Here is a 20,240-nt window from a genome sequence, read left to right as displayed (position 1 = left end):
TTGGCGGTTGAAGCCTGGATCCGGCCAGTGCATTCTCTCCGGTCTACAGTCATCTCTCTCGGGTCAGTGCCACTGGTAGCCACAGCTGCAGGTCGTTACTGTCTGACCCTTTGTATCCAGCTCGAAGTTGAGGTGGCTCCTTCGCGGGCTCATATGATTCATGTTATAACCACAGGGATGAGAGCACCACTGCTGTCAGCACTCATGACCACTCAGTCCAGCAAGCGTCTGTGCCACCGGTTGCATTCTACTTTGTGTGCAAACAAAAAGGTGATCTTTATCAATAGACATCATTGATGGGCTATGTATAGACTTTTCGTTTGTGATGAATGGGAATGTTCAGGATACCGAATTATTTCCGTTCAGTATCCTGGCCCGGGGTCACTCACCACTGGGTGATAGACAGCTCTCCTGCCATATCTCACCTTTATATTGTGAATGTAACTCAATTCACTTTGCAACATGGAGCATGCATATGAGTGTTTCGATATTTACTATGACGCCAGATGTGCGATTGAAATTATAGGCATATATTTTGCAAGGTCATGATCACGTACGTTGCAGTCGGTCAGATGAAGAGACACTTACCGTAAACTCCTTGGCAACGGATGCCTTCCAGTGACAGCGTCAGGAGCCCAAGAACAGAGATTATTAGGTCCATTCTTCACGTTAATCTCAACATATCCAGCACTCAACGGGAAGTCCTTTCAGGGTAGAGGAAGGAGGTTTGCGAGGTGGAACGTGCATAGAGAACACTGAATACCCCGCTGCCGCTCCAATCTGCGCGTTGACTAATGTATGTTCTGAATGGTTTGCGACGGTAATTTATGAAAGCAGAAGGTAAAATGCCATTTTTCACCTCAGTAGCAAACAGAGTAACAATAAATCAAGGACTGACGATTTTGTTTTAGAAAAAGAAACGTTTTGCTGCGCGTATAGTGAACCAACGGCTTTCTTGGCGGTTCTCTACTAAATAGACCCAAGGAAGGGAGACTACCGCCCTAGCCCACTGTTAATGATGACAGTGTAGCATATTAACCATCTAGAATATGTCAGTGGGATCCAATAATTGTGTATGTTTGTTCTCCCAGTCTTTACGTTAGTGCTGACCCCAGGGTTCCTCACTGAGTGGTCACACCGATGCTCCAAGCTGCGGACAGTTTGAGATGATATCCAGGGTCATGGATTATTCCAGGTCTGTTTAGATAGAATCCATGAACTGGAATTTGTTAAAAACGCTGCCATTTGGATCCCAACGAGATTCTCCTTGATTTGCTGCTGAGGAAAACACGTATTTGACAAATGACGGGTCTTCAGGGGATGGCTGGTGTGCTCACTCACTCACGGATACATCTCCACTGCATCCGACGCGGTACGCAAGTCATCTCTGATCCGGAGCTAGAGGAGGGTGAGTCTGGTGCTGAGAGAGAGAGAGAGGTTGAGAGGGGCGCGTGCATCTGATTCCCTGGATGATTCCGGTGTAGAATAAAACGAGGAGCTTGTCGTCTGTTCTCTTCCCACCCTATAGGATAGGTATTTTACCTGCTGGACTGGCGGCTATGGTGCGTGCCGAGCGTTGTCATGTTGCGCAATATGTGCTGCGTTGCTACCGATACCGAGCAGAACTGCAACCGGTCTCTCGTTACGTCAAAGTGTGCGTGGCTTCCAGCCCTCATCTGTATGGAAGTCTACGCGCAGCGTCAGTCGAGGCGTGTGTGAGTGCAGCTGCTGGATGGACAGAGAGAGAGAGAGATTCATTTGGATTCAGGAGAGATATCTGACCACTGCAATCAACACCAAACAAACATCGTGAAGCCCAGTCATATTCGACATGTTAACTTACTTCTAGTTAAGACTTTTTCGTTGATCTTTTTCAGGTGATTGGCAGTGCAAAGGGCTGCTCATACAGCTTAGCTACAATGGGCAACGGGCTTGTAGGTACATGCTTAAAAATCACGAAACCTTTATGCTGTGAAAAGAGACAGTAGGTCCACAGCTACCAAAAAACACCTGAATGCGTTGGCTGCGGGCACTTAGGCTATTCATTAACGTAGGCCGTCAGAAAGTATTCAGACCCATTCACTTTTTCCACGTTTTGTTGTTATAGACTTAATTTATAATTGATTAAAAAACATGTGCCATCAATCTACACACATACCCTGTAATGAAAAGCGAAAACAAGTCTTTGGAAAATTGTGCCACTTTAAAGTAATCTGAGCCTTCATTCAGAACATTGTAGAAGCAATATTTGGCAGTGATCATAGTTTCTAATCTTTTTTGGTATGCCTACCAACTTTACAAAGCAGGATTTGGGTTTCTCCCATTCTTCCTAGTAGATCCTCTTATCCTCCTAAACTCTGTTAGATTGGATGGGGAGTGACTCAGTGAACTGCTATCTTCAGGTCTCCCCACATATATTCTATGTGATTTAAGTCCATGCTTTGGCTTGGCCACTCAAGGACATTCACAAAATTGTCTTGAAGCCACTCCAGTGTTGTTTTGCCTCGCCCCAGTCTAATGTCCTGTGTGCTCTGGATCATGTTTTCTTCAATGTATTTTACACCATGCATTTTGCTCTGTTCATTCTTTCTTAAATCCTGACCAGTCTCCCACTCACTGCCGCTGAGAAGCATAGTTCTTTGGATTTATTGGCTTTTTGCTTTGACGTGCACAGTGAATAGACAAATGCGGCTTTCTAAATCAGGTCCAATCAATTTAATTTGCCCGATGTGGACTACAATCAAGTTCTAGAAACATTTAAACATGGTTTTAACCTCAATTTGGAGCTCAGTTTTGAGTGTCATGGCAAATGGTCTGGATACTTATGTAGTTGAGATAATTCCATTTTTATTTCAATAAACGGACACACATTTCTAAAAGCGTGTTTTCATTGTCATTATGGGGTATTGTGTGTCCAATCAATGTCCTGAGGGAGATAGGACACGAAGAAGCTTGTTTTTAAACTAACTAAGCCTGTTTTTAGAATAAACTTATTTTCCAGGTAACCCTGTCATCTGACCATACCAAGGGATGGGCTTATAAAGAAAAATGAATAATAACAATCTGCTATTAATATATTTGTTGGCCTGTCCTGATTTAATATCATAAATATTTAAACACGACTCTTGGCATGTGTCCATAAACAGACTGCCTACTATACTGGCCTGCATGCTGATGTTGTTTCCGTCCACATCATTGATGGAGGGCAAAATGAATGATGAAGAGTACTTGTCACCTCTGATAAAACTGAGACTGATTATGTAAGCAGCGCCATCTAATGGCGGTAAATTAACAACAGCTTGCCCATTGTGTCGGGTTTTGGTGAGAAGCAATGTTTCCATATCCGTGGTCAGAGATTGCCTGGCTTTGAGAAAGAGCTTAGGCCGGAAATGCTGATGGTAAATAAACTATGACCACTTTTCCATTTTTTTTCCTATAGTATGTAGAAGATTTCTGGTAAAATACTATTTAATTTGAATTGATTTCTATGACACATCACAGTCTTATAACAACATGGTGACGTGTCAAATATCACTACATTAATACAATATAAAATACTTATGTTTTAGCCATTCTGTGTAACTGTATAAATGTGGGCTCAAGCACACACAGCAATGCTCATCAATCACTCCGGTTTGGTGAACATCACAGCAGTGGTGTCTGAGATGTACTAAAACACATTTCAATGGACTGCTATCAGCACCCCCTTGGGATAATTAGAGTAATATTGAAAATGCTGCATCTTTTTAGCAGGTAATTGAACTGACAAAGTTTTGTCCAAATCAGGCCAGTGGTGACTGAGATATTAGGTCCAATGTGGGCACTTAGCTGACTAATGAATGGACAGAGACAGATTCACCCCCCCCCCCCCAGTTTCACTGTGGCTGGAAAAAAAACGGACTCATTTGTTATGCAAAGGCCATGACAAAAATTGACTGTTTTAGCCGTGATAAATGTACGATGTTGAGAAGAGCTTAGACGAGTTGATGAAATGGTCTAAGAGATGTGCAAATTCATTTTGAATTCACCACAAATAACCGAGTGATTAGAACAATCTATCAATTTGAGATTAAAGTGGTTCCCCGTCAAGATAGATAGTCACAATGTGGAACACAGGGAAGATAAGGGCCGGGACCTTTTGACTCTTTCTTATTTTTTCAAGTGGGCTTTGTTTTATCTCAGCCACGCTTCTTGAGCAGAAGTGTGTGTTGTTATCATGTCTGCTAAAGTCTGTGTGTGCGTGCATGACAGTGTGTGTGTGTGTGTGTGTGTTTGTGCGTCTTTGGTGGCATGTTTATGTTTTCAAAAAGCCTATATGTTTTCCGTAGTTGCAGTTGATATTAATACCTCCATCTGTCAGCCGTGGATCATTTTGTCTTCTCCATGTTCCTTAGAGTTGTTCATCCAGTACCGAGTCCTGCACCGTTGGGGAGGAGGGGCACCAGGGGCCCTGTAGAGTTTAGCCCCCCATCTGTCTACTGCTGATCAGACTCCCTATAGGTCCACTCGTCCGCAGTGAACCATAATGGATACTTTCAGATCCATCATGTCCGCCTATCCCCAATCATAATGCCCAAAGTAGATGGATGGGGCTGCACTTGCATTATACAGGGGATGGAGATTCCGAGGAGAGTGCTGTAATGTACATTTAAAATACTCTAAAGGCCAGTAGATGTGATGGGTTCTGTGTGGAGAGTGCCAGTGGGACCTGTATTGGAGTATAGTGGAGATACAGTTTGAAAAACAGTTCGCCCCCTTTCTGATGCTCTCTGTTTTTGCATATTTGTGACCAGGGGTTAAGTTGGGATTTTGAAAGGGGGAGCTTTGTGTGTGGCGACAGGGTTGTGGCGACAGGGTTGGCTCTAACCCATACCCTTGATAGGATAGGACGGCCGTCAAAAATAGCGTCTGACAATAAAATAGAAGCAGTTGTATATGACATAGCCTGCTGGCCAGTGGAAGTGCTGGAGCTCAGCTCTCCCAATGTCTCATGTTAACCATATGTGCTCAGCGTGCACTGGCTCTCGCCCAATTCAACCTGTTTGTGTTATTCTCAACCAAAAAACAATGAGATATAAAATGAACCCTACCGAACAAATACAACATTTTTATATTTATGTCATTAACATCCTGTATCAAAAGGTCATTTAGACCTCACTTAAGTCACGTCATTATCCATGTTGTCAATAACACTCTGCTACAAAAGCTCTGAGGATACTTTTCCTCCTGGTTAGGGTAGAACAATTTCAGAACAACACATCTCAGGGTTGGTTTACTCGTCAGATGCCACTAGTCTTTACGGATGGAGGGAAATTCCCTTTCAGTTTCATTTCCCAGATATCTGGAAAACCCTGTGTAAGTCTCTCTATCTTGAGTCCCTGGTTTTAGATGTCCTAAGTTAAAGGTACAGATGTTTTAATTACATATGGAGATGGTTGTAGTGTTGAGTTATATTTTAGCCCACTCTTAAGATGCAGAAAAGCAATTGTACTCACCAAGATTTTGTTTTCCAGCATACACTGATAGTTTCAGTTGCTGCCATCCAATCTCAATTGGATTTAGAGCCTAACTTAGACTAGACCATTCTAAAACAATACCGTTTGCGGGTCAGATGTGTACATGCTCGTGTGTTTTTTGATCATTGCGACACTGCATGACCCACGTGCGCTTCAGCTTCACCTGAGAAGGACGGCGTGACATTCTCATTTAAATGATCTGATGAGGGGATTTTCTGGTTCCTTCCAGAGGCAGCTAGTAGCCCCAGCACATTTCACCACCAATAGCATGCTTGTTACTATGCTGTCGGAATGTTATGTTTATTTGGATGAATCCACTTTGGATGAATCAGTCATCCGGGCAAATTTTTTGGTTGTGCATCAGTAGCCAGCAAGCAAGTTTATTTATATAGCATAATTCATACATAGAAGCAATTCAGTGTGCTTTAGTAGGTTTTCAATAGGTTTCTTTTTCTTAAAATTCATTTATTTAGTAATTATCTATAGAAATCATGGCCGAATGCTGACTGTGCATACAGGCCACATGTCCAGGGGTTTTGACCTCCATTGTTTTTGTCATTGGAATTCTCCCTCCAAGATTTTATATTATATTATATATATATATATATGGATATAAATATGGATACAATGCTAAATATTTGGTGTGAGCCCAGCTCCCAAAATGAGCTGCCTGCCACCAAGGGCTACAGCTGAAACATACTGGCTCGTAGTAGTAACCTCAGCTACGGGATGAGATGTGTCCCCCTCTGTTTTATTAAATGGATAGTTTTTTGCCCCATTTTTCCCTGTCAAATCTTGTCATATCCAATAGGGCTCAAACCTAGACTGCGGTGGTCAGTTTGGTGCAGCGAAAGATTGCCTGCGCCACATGGGATGATCTTTCTCAGGAATGTTCCCCTTTTCTTCATTGTTCTTATCACCCCACACACAGCTCTGGGAAAATTGACGATTGATTAGTTCAAGGTTACTATAACTTGGGAGTGTTTCTTATTCGGCTCTGCTCTCCACTGATAAGATTGTACAATGTTTTTCTTTTAGGTTAGCCCTCAAGGCCTGAAATAGTAGGCATCTCTTTGTTCACGTATATATCTAAGTTGTCAATGCTTTTTTAAGTAATGCCTTGTAACTTGTAGCTCATCCCTTTTGTGTATATATGCCTTACATAATGTATTCCATCATTTTCCCTATGAAGTAAATCCATTTGAATATGGTTAAACTCGCAAATTCTCAAATTGTCAACTCACTGAATAATAATTCTTGGTTGCATATTCAGATTAATTTCTTAATCTTTTGAGGCAGATTACTTTTATTAGACTTTGTTCACGAATTTACATAATTCTAAATCTTGCTTAGGGGCGTCAAAAGGCTATGGCTGGTCCATGCTTCCAGGTGCTTTTTAGCCAAATTCCACAGTAAGAGCCCCCTATCAAAGGTCAAGCATGGTAGTGATAGCAAGGAGATTTCTGGAAGCCTGCTGCCTCTGGTCACAGAAGACATGCCGTCACTGAAGGAACAATAAACTCTACTCTGCATTAGAGAGGGACAATAAAGAAGAATATCAGGCCGTCGATTAATAAGTTGGAGAGGAAGTACACCTGGGTCATGTGGTAACACAATAATCCAAAACATCGTTGTAAAGCAGCATTTGGTTGTAAAGCAACATTTCTTTAGTTTAAAAATCATTTTTTTGAATTTTTGAAGTACTGTGAGAGTCTGATCTATGCTTGCAGAGGAAGCTTTTGGCTTCAGTCATTGGAGCTTAAGGCGATACAACCAGTAAGTTATTCAGAGTAAGTGGGAAATTAATTTTGTACACAGAGGCATTGGCTGTTGCATTACTTTGATAATTTGGTACGTACACAATACGTATCCAACTGTTTTGTTATTTGCTCACATAGAATCCCTATTTAACATACTAGGGTAGCTTGGCTTATAGTCAAATATGTTTGACCAGGATAACAGGACAAATTGTAGAGTAAATATGTGGTTATGGAAGTCAGTGGAAGGCGGAAACATTGGCACACAGTCAAAAATTAATCTAACAAAGTGAATAATCATCAAATCCATAATGGTTTATGTATTGTAACAGGCCCACAATGTAGTTACTCAAGTCTGATTTTGATATATTTGGCAGTTTTGTTGCTGCATAACATTTCGAAATTCCTTCTCAGGATTAGAGTATATGACTGTGTGAAATACACATTCAAATAATAGCATAAATGTAAGCAAATCTTGCTCTTGGTCAGTGAGAAGATTCATAATGTTTCCATTAAGTTCCATTAACCTCTTTACCGCTTATAGACCAGAGTTTCTGACTGTGTCAATGACTCCACGGTATGCATTACACTGACCTCTTTAAAGCATCAATACAGAATATACAGAACAGCCAAATAAGTCCAGAATCCAGCCAAAGTGTGTAATTGAGAGGTTGCTGTGATAGATTCGCCTATAACAATCAGCCAGACCTGAACCCTGAGGCTTTTTAGTTCCATGGCAATGGGGTTGGGACTAAGAAATACATTAAATGACGTTCAGACAAATTACAGCTTGAGAAAGTTGTATATGGCAGGAAATAATACAGTAAATCCCAAATATGTGTTTCATGACTGAACCAGCTATTTAGTCTCCACGCGCGCACACATGCCTGTGTTCTCTCTTTCACACCCACACACTGCCCCCATTAGGGTTAAACATGAATCTGATCGTTTATGATAATCAACGTGCAAGGTTACGTGAGGCTATTGCATTTCTACATTGAGGCGGTATTCTGCATCCGCTGGCAATACGACACACATGAACAATTCCAGAACGAAACACTGTGCAGTCTTTCCGTTCCGCTGCTTCCAGAATGCTGTCCTTCAATAGCCCAGCGGCCACCTGTGGGAAAAGTAGTTCCAGTTCCATCGCCATGCTTGGAAGCCTGTACACAGTGAGGATCGTGCTGCAACAACAAAGCCCACCTCCAGCCTCGTCAGGGCTCAGTAATGAACACAGACCCTGCTCCTGTTCGCCTTTGTGTTAGGCTGTGTTTCTCCTTTCAAATTGTCAACAATCACTACTGAAATGTGGCATTTGAAGCGAATGATTACTTTGAACTTCTATCTGCTCCACGAGACTGTCTTTGTTCGACAGTCACCAGGGGAGTTGTAGGAGTTGTGAACATGACACAGGAGTCCCAAAACGGCAGGATTCCAAGCGTCACGTTGATGGCCCAACACTTCGCTATTACCTTCCTCCGCTCAGAAGACCAGTCTTAGATGTCTTTAGCGTAATGCTTTTTAGCCCATATGGAGTGTAGTGGTTAGGCAGGCCTCCAAGGAGGTGCTGCATGTGTTTTGGTTTTTGAATGGAAAAGGCATAATTTTCACATGACTCACTGCAAGGTGAACTGAGACCTCTTGGAACTCCAGAGAATAAGAGGACAGGCCTGGACATTACACAGTGGGTTGTTAAACAACGAAAGAAGGTTCACAAAAAAAATTTAATCTCAATGGAGAAAACAAAGATTTTGGAGAGAGAAAAATTAGATTTTTGGATGGTATTTTGTAGTACTTTTTTCTGCACACACAATTAACTTGGTTGACAGCCAGATCATGTTTTGCTGTTTCCCACAAGCATTAGCCTTTTGGGCTAAAGCACAGAGGAACTAAGGTCTCACTCAAGGTTATTCATATTATGTACATTGACTTAACTAAATTATAACTTTGGCTTCAGTGCTTCTAAGTATTTTTCAAGCTATGTAAATAAGTGGCAACGTTATTTATTTAGGTAATTGCTGAGTTAGTTACATCTTTTAAGATACATTACATTATTATTGCTGTATAGCTAGTGCTAGTTTCAAATCAAGCTAATATAAAAACATCTAAATCCACCAGGCTTCCAGACAGCATCCTGCAGTTGTCCACCTAGCACTTGGTTGATAACGAGACAATTAGCCACACCTGTGAGATACACCGCATGATTTATGAAAAATAAAACATATCAGAATGGAGATAGCTCATTGCTCATTAAAAAAATATCAATTGTTCCAAAAGAAGATGTGATATTTCACCCAGACCAATTGTGAGCACATGCAGTATTAAAAAATGGCAGTATATATGATTCCTTAAGAGGTAGAGCATCACGGTTGCCAACTGCCTTGTTTCCCTCCACACGGTGAGACTGAGGGGCATGCCTCTGCCTGGTTGTAGAAGCAGAAGGCGGTTATGACAGTCTTGACATGTGTGTCTTTTCTACAAAGGTTCCAACCCACACAAACTCTCTCTCTCGTTCTCTCTGCTGGCCCCTCCGAAAGGCTTTTCATACAGTCCCCTGTCCCTTGCTAGGTGTTCAGTCTCCCCCTCTTTCTCTCTCCCCCTTTCCCCTGATAGCGTGAAGGTCCATAACCGCGCGGCCTCTCGCCGCCTCCCTCCCGGGTCTCTCCAGCCTGGTTAACGTTTCAGACGCCCTGAGAATTCGTGTCAGCGGAGGAGCTGTCGACAGAGTTTACACACATAACCTGGGTGTGAGGAAGGTAGGCTGAGGTACAACGAGGTGCAGCGGTTCATGGCAGTTGTTATCAAGAGGCTGTCAGCGACAGTGCTTTCTTTGCATCCCACCACTAAGACTCCAAGGGCAGGCTGAATTATCAATAGATTCAATGAGTTGTTGAGTTAAATTTAGGGCTTAAATACAGAGCAACATTTTCATCTGGGCAAAGTTAAAACTAGTCACTGACTGCTGAAACTCTTCCTTTTCAAGGCAAAGACCACTGCCGTGATTCGTATGATGTACATTTTTCAGTGACCACAATGACCTACCGACAACAGCACTTGAAGATTGGGTGAATTCATTCATTATACAGTAACCCAAGTGGAGTCAGCAGATTGATTCTGTCCCAAAGGATTAATTGTAAATCAGCAGATTGATTGTTTGATTCAACGAGCTCAGTACGGTACATTGATTCATTCAGTGAGTTAATTGAATACAGTCCTAATGAATAGGAAATCGAAATTAAAATCCTGACCTGATCAAAACATTAAGATTTTAACAGGGGCTATAAAGTTCAACCCAAACAGAGAACAAAATCAACTGATACACTGCTCTTGTACACAAACATACCCTTCTCTTTTCTTTGAGCTGCTGTTGACATTTGTTACGGCTACCCTAACCCTTATCTATGAAGTCATGGTCATTATATACAAAGGTACCCATGTGTAACGTTTTAATAACTCCTACTTGAAGAATGAATTTGTCTACTTTGACCTGCTCATTTACCCTGCATTGTTAAGCGTTTGTAAGCACAAATGAACAGTGACTTTTTCTGACTATTTATACAGAATACAAGTTTATCCTGCAGGCTGTTCTGAAGTTAATTAAGTCTCTGTGAGACCTTTGAGTCTTATCGAGGAAGTAGTAGTTTTCTTATGGTCTAGAAATGAGGGCTTATTCTTCTGTCAACAACACTGAGGTAGTGGTTAATTTCATCAACTGAAGTGAAATATGGTCTGTCTGTCTTTTGAAACCTGTATTCAAAATGTTGTAATATGTTGAATTTGATTACTGTAAACCAATTGTCGCAAAGCACATTATGAAGCAAAACTAGGTTTAAACAGAGATTCACAAGGGTATTAAGAATGTGACTGAACCATAGTAGAATTTTCTCCCAGGAGTCTGTCTTGACTGTTTGCTTTGGCATTTGTTATGTCTGCTCATGTCTTTGTCAATAGAGCATCTCATACTCTGAAAGCCGACCTGACCTTTCTTCATTATTTACCTCCTTTTAACACTACAATAGTGTCTGGTAAAATGGAACTTCCATTGTATTATATCCAGCAGCCTCCTTAAAGGCGGTGTTCTTTATAATTTTATTCTCCAGTGGAAAGACACGAATCAAAGGACAGGTTAGGTTAGCAGTTAGCCTGAATTATTCTATCCTTGACTGCTCTTGTGCAGAGAAAATAAATCTAGTGCATCTCTCACTCAGAGCACACCAACTTCCTCCAATGAAGAGCGACAGCAAATGAGATTAGTAATCAACTCCACTTTAAATTGCAGTAGCTAAGACCAGCAGAGTGAATAAAAATCATAATTGTTAGCCTTTTTTCAAAAGTAAACATATGTCAGTTGTTATTGTACCTGGGCAAGCGCTTTGAGAAAGTGACATACTTTGTCATTTTAAAACAATTACAAATGTTTGTTTGACTACTTATTTTTAGAATTGATGTAGATAATGGTTGCTTGGTTGAAAAACCCCAGAAAAATCTGAATCCATTATATTAATTTCAATTGTAATTATTATTTGTTGCGTGTATGGCATAGACTGTATGATTTTGAAAATGAGCTATTTTCTAAAGCTTTATTGAAGACAGGAGCAATAGCACAAAGCAATGAATTATGGGGTAAATCAGAACATGTTGATGAAATATACCAGGACAAAGCTTTGTCTAAAGGTATTGTATCCACCTGATAAAATAGAAAATCACGTCATCAATCACATTCCATTGAGCTGTGAGAATAAAAAAAATTATTCACGATGGTGGAATTTTACATATGGATCATACACAGACAACATTACATTTACATAATTTAACCTTGGCAGAGTAAAGAAGTCTAATCACATGACAGTATGTATACAGTACATATTCACAATACTGAGGAGTTGGTGCTATAAATGTCATCTGAAATCAACTACTTCAAACCCCGAAGGGGTGAAAACAAAACTCATACCTCTATGCTATTTTCCACCCCTACATCTTTGAATGATGGCCGTGGTCTAAATTGTTTATAGGGTGAATTTTTTGATCTGTGAATTTCATTCAGGGAACAGGGCACTAAAATACAAATAAATATTTCCTATTTATATCTGGCCGCTGGACAAGTCCTGTTTAAAGGGTGTATTTAAATGTGGTTGAAAGTTCTTATAAAGTCTGTAAAGTACTACTTCAGTAGATTAACGGTGGTTTATCTTCTAGCTGGAACACCCTGAAGCCAGTCACCCCAGTAGGCCTCATGTTTCTTTAATCTTGTGATTGATAAATGTTGTTTGTCTTGCACCATCACACTCTGTCATGCCCTCATTTTCAACCAGCATCCGGTTCTGTTGCGGCGTCCTTTGAAAAGTAATGGACTGGTAAAATGTCTTTGATCAAGACAAACGGGTGCGCACACACATGCTATACGCGCGCACACAAAGTGGGAATGGTTTTTCAATCTGAGGATCTTTTTTGCCCCTACATATTAGGGAAACCGGGCACAGATGAGTATAAACACAGGTGAGAAGAATGAAACTGATCAACTGAGTCCGGGAGGGAAGACAGGAAGGAAAGCCCAAATAAGGGCAAGATAAAACCAAAACAAGGACTGGAAAGATCCCATTAGGTTGGGATCATCACTCACACACACAAACTGCTAGCTTTTCATTCTGTGTGCTCTCTTTTCCTCGGTGTAGATGTAATAATTGCCTTGGTTTTTGTTTCACTCTCTGGTAGACCTACAGCAGATGATGCCTTTTTGCTTGGGCCACGCTGTAGTTTTCACCTTGACTTTGGTTTAAAATAAAAATGATAAGATTGTCATACAGATCCCAAGACTTCCTTGTGTTTGAGATGTGCTCTGTAATGACACCGTTAACTGCAAAGGCCGGGGGATACTACTGAACCATTTGTCCCCAATGAGTTGTGCTTGCAAACATCTGATCTTTAGCTTCAATAAAAAAGGCCACACGTACAAGCACAGAAAGAACCCTGAAAAAACTAAACAAATTCACGCAGTCTTTCCACAAACGGTGACCATGCACCCACTTTCTGTGGTAGTATAAATTCACCTTTAGACACCAAGAGTTTTGCAGGGATGATTAGAAGTCAGTGATACTGATCAGGACTGGTACTGACGTGTACCGTTTTGAACTTGAATGGAAACAGTCATGTGCCCTTTTACATACAGTATTAAGAAAACAGAAATGGTTATCGGTGTCTGTATTGCCAGGTAAAACGCCTTCTTAGAATGAAATGTCCAGCACACAATGGAGTTACTGGCTCACCCATTGTGTCATCGCAGGTTATCCTGCACCTTGTGGGTTTTATTATATACTTATATATAGCCTATGCTAGACATAGACATACATTTGACCAAGTATTGTAACACTGGATTAATGCAGCAAACAGGTTTTGCGTCTATAATAACGGGCAAACAGTCTGTGATGTTTTATAAAAAGTAGCCAAGTTAATTTTTACCAAATGCTAATTGCACACCGAAAATAACAGTAAAATGCACAGTTTGAATTCCAATAAAGTTTATGAGCGATAAGAATCAGCCTCAACAAAGAGTTTTTTTTACAGTGATTTTGCTGAATAAAATATTACAATCAGTGCTTTCAGGTTACAATAGATTAGTTCACACTCCTACACAATGACAGCCATTAGCGCCAGCCACTACCTATAACCACCAAAGGATATTAGCATAATACATCCCTTAAATGTAATTCAGGAAATACAATATAGATAAAAGGTCACGTTTCTTAATGTGTAACCCAGTCTGTCTGGGTGACTATGTTCGTCACTGTGTTTTCCTAAGAAGCAACCATGCATCCGTTTTCTAACTTCGTATGACAACACTTAGTGTGACATCAATGTGACAATAACACAACAATAAATATTTACAATCAAACGAAAGCCTGGATGCTACACCGAGAGCCTTCTACCTTGGTCCGGAAACAAAGGTGAGTGTTTTTCTCGTGTCTGACATGGAAACTGCTGAATGCTGTGACCTGTGCACCACGCGTCCATCTTTCAAACCTGAAACATTGAAAAATGTACCTTAGTTCCACTTGGCTACATTATGCTGAGAACACCGTTTTATTTACACCAGTGATCTGGCGGCAGTTACAGTTAACTCCGTAACAGGGTTTTCACCCTTGTCGGCTCAGGATTTAGAATCTGTGTCCTTCGTTTGCAGGCCCAACACTCTTGAATACTAGGCAAACCTACGAAGCAGGTGATGGATGTCATGAGGTGCATTGGAGATGTAGCCTGCTCGGATCAAACCTCTTACCTGAAGACTTTGCCTGTCACTTTGCCTGTCACTAAACCGCCTGCCTGTCCTCACACATGGCACCTTTCTCAGTTGCACAAACCTGCCCCCCACCAGTGCCGTGACGGATGTAGCCGGATTGAGCAACGCGATCCGACTTGGAGTCAGCTGGGAATGCACTTATCCGGACGGTTGAGGTGTTATGAAAAAGCCAAAGTGCTGCAAAGTGCTACAACTTAGAGTAAAGTCATGAGTTATTTTGCCAAAGCTGCAGTCAAGTGTGCTTTTGGGAACAATGTCAACTCGCTCTGTGCCGTTCTGTCAACGTGTTAAAGATTGATGATGTTTTACAGTTACAAGGAGCAAACGGCCGCACAGTACATTACTGAACTTTTGTTGCACAACGCTACTATAAGTTCTTAGAGTCTTTTGTGCAGTGGTTCTTGCATTTTACTGGGTTTGAATTTCACAAAAGTTTATCCAGACATTCTTTGGGATTCTGCTTTAGTAGTGTTAGCGGTTCATACATATTTATTCGTTCAAGCGGACCTATGCCCTTCTCACCTCTTCGAAGCGCAGGAGATCACATTGTCATGATAATTTAGGTTTGTCGCTGGTGCACCTGAGTCTCTGTTGAATTTTCAGCATGTTGCATCTCCTCCTTGATTTCATGAGGCCCTGAACTGTAAATCTGCTCCCATGCTAATTAGGAAATTAGATTAATGTTTTGTTGAGAGAGAAGGTGATGCAAATTACTTCTGAGATAAAGCCACATTTGCTATTCCCATTTCTCTTTCCCTTTCATTTGAGTCTGTGTACTGTTAGTATGCTAATTCCTGTCCAAAATCTGGATGTTGACTTGAACAAACATCCGCTCAAAAACAGTATGGAGGGAGGTAGAGAGCGTTAGGTAGTGAAGAATGGAAGCCTTGCATATTCTACTTATTTTTCACCATTTGCTACATTTTCTGCCTGTCGATTAATTGCTGGGCAGGCATCCAACGAGCTTACTTACATGTAACTAATGTATATCAGATGCAGAAAAACACTGGGTAATGGAGATTCACAAATGCTGCATTTATCTCAACGTGACGGTGAATAACTGTGAATCTGGCAGGCCTACACATTACTAAGGGGGCTCAGTCTCCTTCTCACTCTGCAGCACTGAAATGAACACAAAATAGATCTAGAAGTTTCATTTAAGGAATTTGCATTCATTTCAGAAGGTGAAACTGCAGTGGGAAGTCTAACTAACCAGGCATGCATTAATTACACGTGGACTCGTGGAATGTTCAGCTAAACGGAAAGGGCCTGGAGTTTATTGATTCTAGAGATTCTGTTGCAATATATTTGGTTTGCAATGGACAAAACATTGTGCAGCATCAGCAAACAGAACGAAATGGGGAAGGACTTTTCTGAATTTGTGTTACAGAAACTGTTATTTTTGTATCGTGGGAAATTCACGTCCAGTGGAAAAGTTAGGGTTTGGATGGGGGTTCAAACTGGTAAATGGATCATCAATTGATTCAAGCCATACCCCTGGGAAATCTACCAAATGGAACAAACATATCTCAAAGGCTGTTCAATAACCTACAAGAGCATATTGTTCAGTAAAAACTGTCCTGTAATGTAGCAGATGTTAAGGTGAACTAAACGTACCGCATTTACTGAGAGGTTCATTACACTAGAGAATTATGAAGACATTTTTAACAATTTAAATAATGGCCTCTTGCTGTATATCCGATCATTATTTGACCAGGTATAGATTCTGGATGACGAAACCTGGCCTGCCCTTTGTCTGACAGATGTGTGTTTGTGTGTGGGGATTGGACTGGGACCTTCTAATTACTGTTTGACAGTGGCCTGACTGCTTCCCTCAGCACTGCTGACCCCAATGCTACTCCTAATGGCCCACAGGTACACAGGAGATCAGAGGGGAGTGTAATAAATAGATGCTCCCATCTTTCTCAATGCCTCTCTTCTTCTACAGCCGTACCTCTCTCCATGCATCTCTGAACCCATTCTCTCTTTCCACCTGTCTCAGCCAGTATCTCTCTACATTTCCTTACCACTCTCTGCAACTCTCTGCTGCTCTGCCTCTCCACCTCTTTCAACCACTTCAGCATCTGCCTTTTCGAACAAGGGGGGAAAAAATGGGTGGAAAAAAAAGATTTTAAGACGATGGGATTTTATCTGACGAGCAGCAGCATGACTAAGCGGTAACACAGCAGGAATGCCGCCACGGTAGCCTGAGCTGCCGAACAGCGGTTGACATCCTGCAAAGCGAGGTGACTTCCCTGCTCTCAAGCGGTCACAACAACAAAGGCTGACAAACTGACCCGAAGGACAACCTGATAGACTCCCACCCGTCCGACCCTGTCCTTCCCTCCCCTCTTCTGTCCTGTCTTGGGTTCGCTCAGTCTCCGGTGTGCTGGCGGTGGAATGTGGATCGGGCTCAGCTCAGCCAGCTGGCTCTCCATCAGAGGGAGAGGCATACAGTGACGACTTGGGAGGTCAGCCAACACCAACTGTCAGAGCTCACAGTCCTGCCAGACAGCAGTGAGTGAGAAAGCGAGAGCGCCCCGTTCTATTTAAGACGATCCTGTAACGGGGGAGACCGTGTGAGAAGATTAGGTTTGCTCGCGTCTTTTAACATGTTATTTAATAGGCGGGTCCTCGTTACCTGTCAATTTAACGTCAGCGGCCCTGTTTTCAGGGGTCCACGCGTCTGTATGTTGGATGATCCAACGTGAGATTGCCACCACGCTAATCTGTCACGTGTTTTTATTAGGAAGGACACCACTCAGTTTCTCTGATCAAATTCAGGTGTCCTATCCTGTCATGACAGCTGAGTTGTTATATAAAGACGTCTCAGTTTGTTAAGCTTCGGAGTGTAGGCTGGAAGGCCTGACTCAGTTTTTCATCCTTGTGTTAGCCTCTTATACCAGACTGCAGGTCTCTATCTTTTTTACCGCTGTGGGTTTGACTAATTACAAGAGGAGGGTAGCCTTGAAGGTTTAAAGACTTTTCATCTTGGTCTCTCTCCCTCTCCGTCAATTTTTTATTCTGCCCTGGTCCCATTAGTCTCTCATCCTACCTCACTCTGTGTGTTTGGTTACGCTTCCATCACTCTCCTAGCTCATTGTCCCTTCTATAGATTGTGCTTGTCTCTCTTCCCCTTTCACGTTCTTTCTCTTTCCCTTCCTCTTTTCATCTACCCCTTCCTCTGTCTCTTTTCTCTCAACCCTTTCTCCCCCCTTTCTCTCTCTCTCTCTCTCTGAGGCAGGGGGTATAGAGGCTGAGCAGACATTACATGCGTCATGTATTTTCCAGATGTTATTGTTTACACGCTGTTGATTTCATAAGGTACTGTGACAATGTTATTAACTTCAAGGAAATCTGACTCCCTCTCTCTTTCCCAGAACCCGAATGGAAATGGAAGGAAAAACGGGGACTTGATTAAGGAATGCTATTATATTTCAGGTTATTAGAATTAACCCCATGACAGTGGAATACTGGGTCTGTGGCTGAAGACGGGCCAGAACCATCGCCCTGAAGACTAATGAGATAGGTTCAACTCATGAAGTGCTGGCTAAGATGACCGGATCGCCTGGCTGTCCATTTCTGAGCTAAGGATCGCACCGACCATGTCCCTACGCTTCCAAGTGGAATGATGTATCACAGTAGTAGAATTAGAATTCGATATCCGATATAAAATATTGATTTCATTTCCTCCTGTGATTGTTGAGGGATTGCACTGACACAAGGCCTTCCAGGGCAGTATTTTAGTCACGAGGTAGGATTCTATAAATAGACTTTTGTATGTGAAAGAGATAAGAGAGGTTCTAGCACCACCTGACCTTATTACCGGCATATTGATTTATGCTCTGTGGTCACTGAGTAAAGGTAACTACTAAAAGTAACTACTGTAACATAATCCTGTGCGCCGTAATCCTGTTTACAGGATTACAATTACATTAAGATAAGGAAGTTACACAGGTTGGGTTTTATTTGTTCATTTGGAATGTGCCAAAAATAACGAGTTGCTCTCTGCATGGTATTGCGTTATGACTATCATTTTTCCCAATAATTATGTATATATTGTATTTATTTATTTATACTTAAAGGGGCCATACGTGAGATTTCCTCTGTACTATTAGCATAAATACAGGAAGAAATTATCATAAGAAATCTGCAATTAATGTTTTGAATAACGTTTGTCATTTGCACTGACTTGTAATCTCCTTATACTAGCTTTAGACACTCGCAATACTATCCTCCCGACCATAAACCACGTGGGCTAGCTAGTACTATCCTCCCCACCATAAACCACTAGGACTAGCTGGTACTATCCTCCCCACCATAAACCACGTGGACTAGCTGGTACTATCCTCCCCACCATAAACCACTAGGACTTGCTGGTACTATCCTCCCCACCATAAATCACTAGGACTAGCTGGTACTATCCTCCCCACCATAAACCACATGGACTAGCTGGTACTATCCTCCTCACCATAAACCACATGGACTAGCTGGTACTATCCTCCCCACCATAAATCACTAGGACTAGCTGGTACTATCCTCCTCACCATAAACCACGTGGACTAGCTGGTACTATCCTCCCCACCATAAACCACATGGACTAGCTGGTACTATCCTCCCCACCATAAACCACTAGGACTAGCTGGTACTATCCTCCCCACCATAAATCACTAGGACTAGCTGGTACTATCCTCCCCATCATAAACCACGTGGACTAGCTGGTACTATCCTCCCCACCATAAACCACTAGGACTAGCTGGTACTATCCTCCCCACCATAAACCATGTGGACTAGCTGGTACTATCCTCCTCACCATAAACCACATGGACTAGCTGGTACTATCCTCCCCACCATTAATCACTAGGACTAGCTGGTACTATCCTCCTCACCATAAACCACGTGGACTAGCTGGTACTATCCTGATCTCATTCGGTAAGGAAAGAAGAGGAGGCGATAAGTCATGTGATTAAATTAATTCTTATTAACATCAGAGTCAAGATTCTACACAGTGCACCATTAAGGTTTATACTGTAATCCTGGTTCTCTGAGAGTTTGAGTTTGGTATTTTACTATGGGATGCCCCTTGGGTATTCATTAGAAGCTCTTATCACATTACACCAGCCATGATTGGCTGTATGTCGAGATCCGTGTGGGTTGGCTCTTTCACCTGATGCAGTGTCTCTAAGTCACAGCGGACAGAAAAGAGGGGAAGCTACCTCTTCCTCCAAGTAATTTAAAAAAGTAAGACTCATTCATCGTTCACACTAGGAAGATGGTCTGGGGAAATACTCTGAGATAACCGGGGTTAAGGTCACAACCTTAAGTTCTCTTTCTAGTAATCGTTTATGTATTTCAAATGACTTCCAGGACTCAAGCTGGGGTACCTTGGAACCCACCTGTGCCACCATCTCATAGCGACAACCTAACTGTGACTTGGGTTATGTATCTCCAAGCTGTAAACTGTTACCAGCAGGACTGTCCAGAGACAGGTATTTACGCTTGATTAGTGTTCGGCACCACTCAACTAGACAAGGGACCATTGAAAGCTGGCTCAATCCTTGGCGACGTAGACCTGGTCTCATTGGAAGGGCCCACGGGCCTCCTATGGCAGAAGTTTGAGTATTTGATTACTCCTGGCAACCACTCAAGTTTTCTTATGATGCAGCAGGGAAA

The 20,240-nt window shown here is 41.9% G+C and overlaps 1 protein-coding gene across 5 annotated transcripts in view; it reads right to left on the bottom strand.

Moving 5' to 3' along the window:
* Positions 1-1,658, bottom strand: part of LOC105017552 (MAM domain-containing glycosylphosphatidylinositol anchor protein 2) — a 200,573-nt gene extending 198,915 nt beyond the window's left edge. For all 5 annotated transcript variants that reach the window (XM_020056496.2, XM_020056499.2, XM_020056497.2 and 2 more), the window contains exon 1: positions 589-1,658. In XM_020056496.2, coding sequence (XP_019912055.2) covers positions 589-661 — 73 coding nt within the window. In that variant the 5' untranslated portion in view covers positions 662-1,658. The remainder of the gene's footprint in view (positions 1-588) is intronic.
* Positions 1,659-20,240: the final 18,582 nt, after the last annotated feature.

This window comes from Esox lucius, chromosome 18 (genome assembly GCF_011004845.1).
Source record: "Esox lucius isolate fEsoLuc1 chromosome 18, fEsoLuc1.pri, whole genome shotgun sequence".
Taxonomy (NCBI): Eukaryota; Metazoa; Chordata; class Actinopteri; order Esociformes; family Esocidae; genus Esox; species Esox lucius.
Note: the sequence above shows the minus strand (reverse complement) of the source record. Positions and strands in the feature narration are given on the sequence as shown.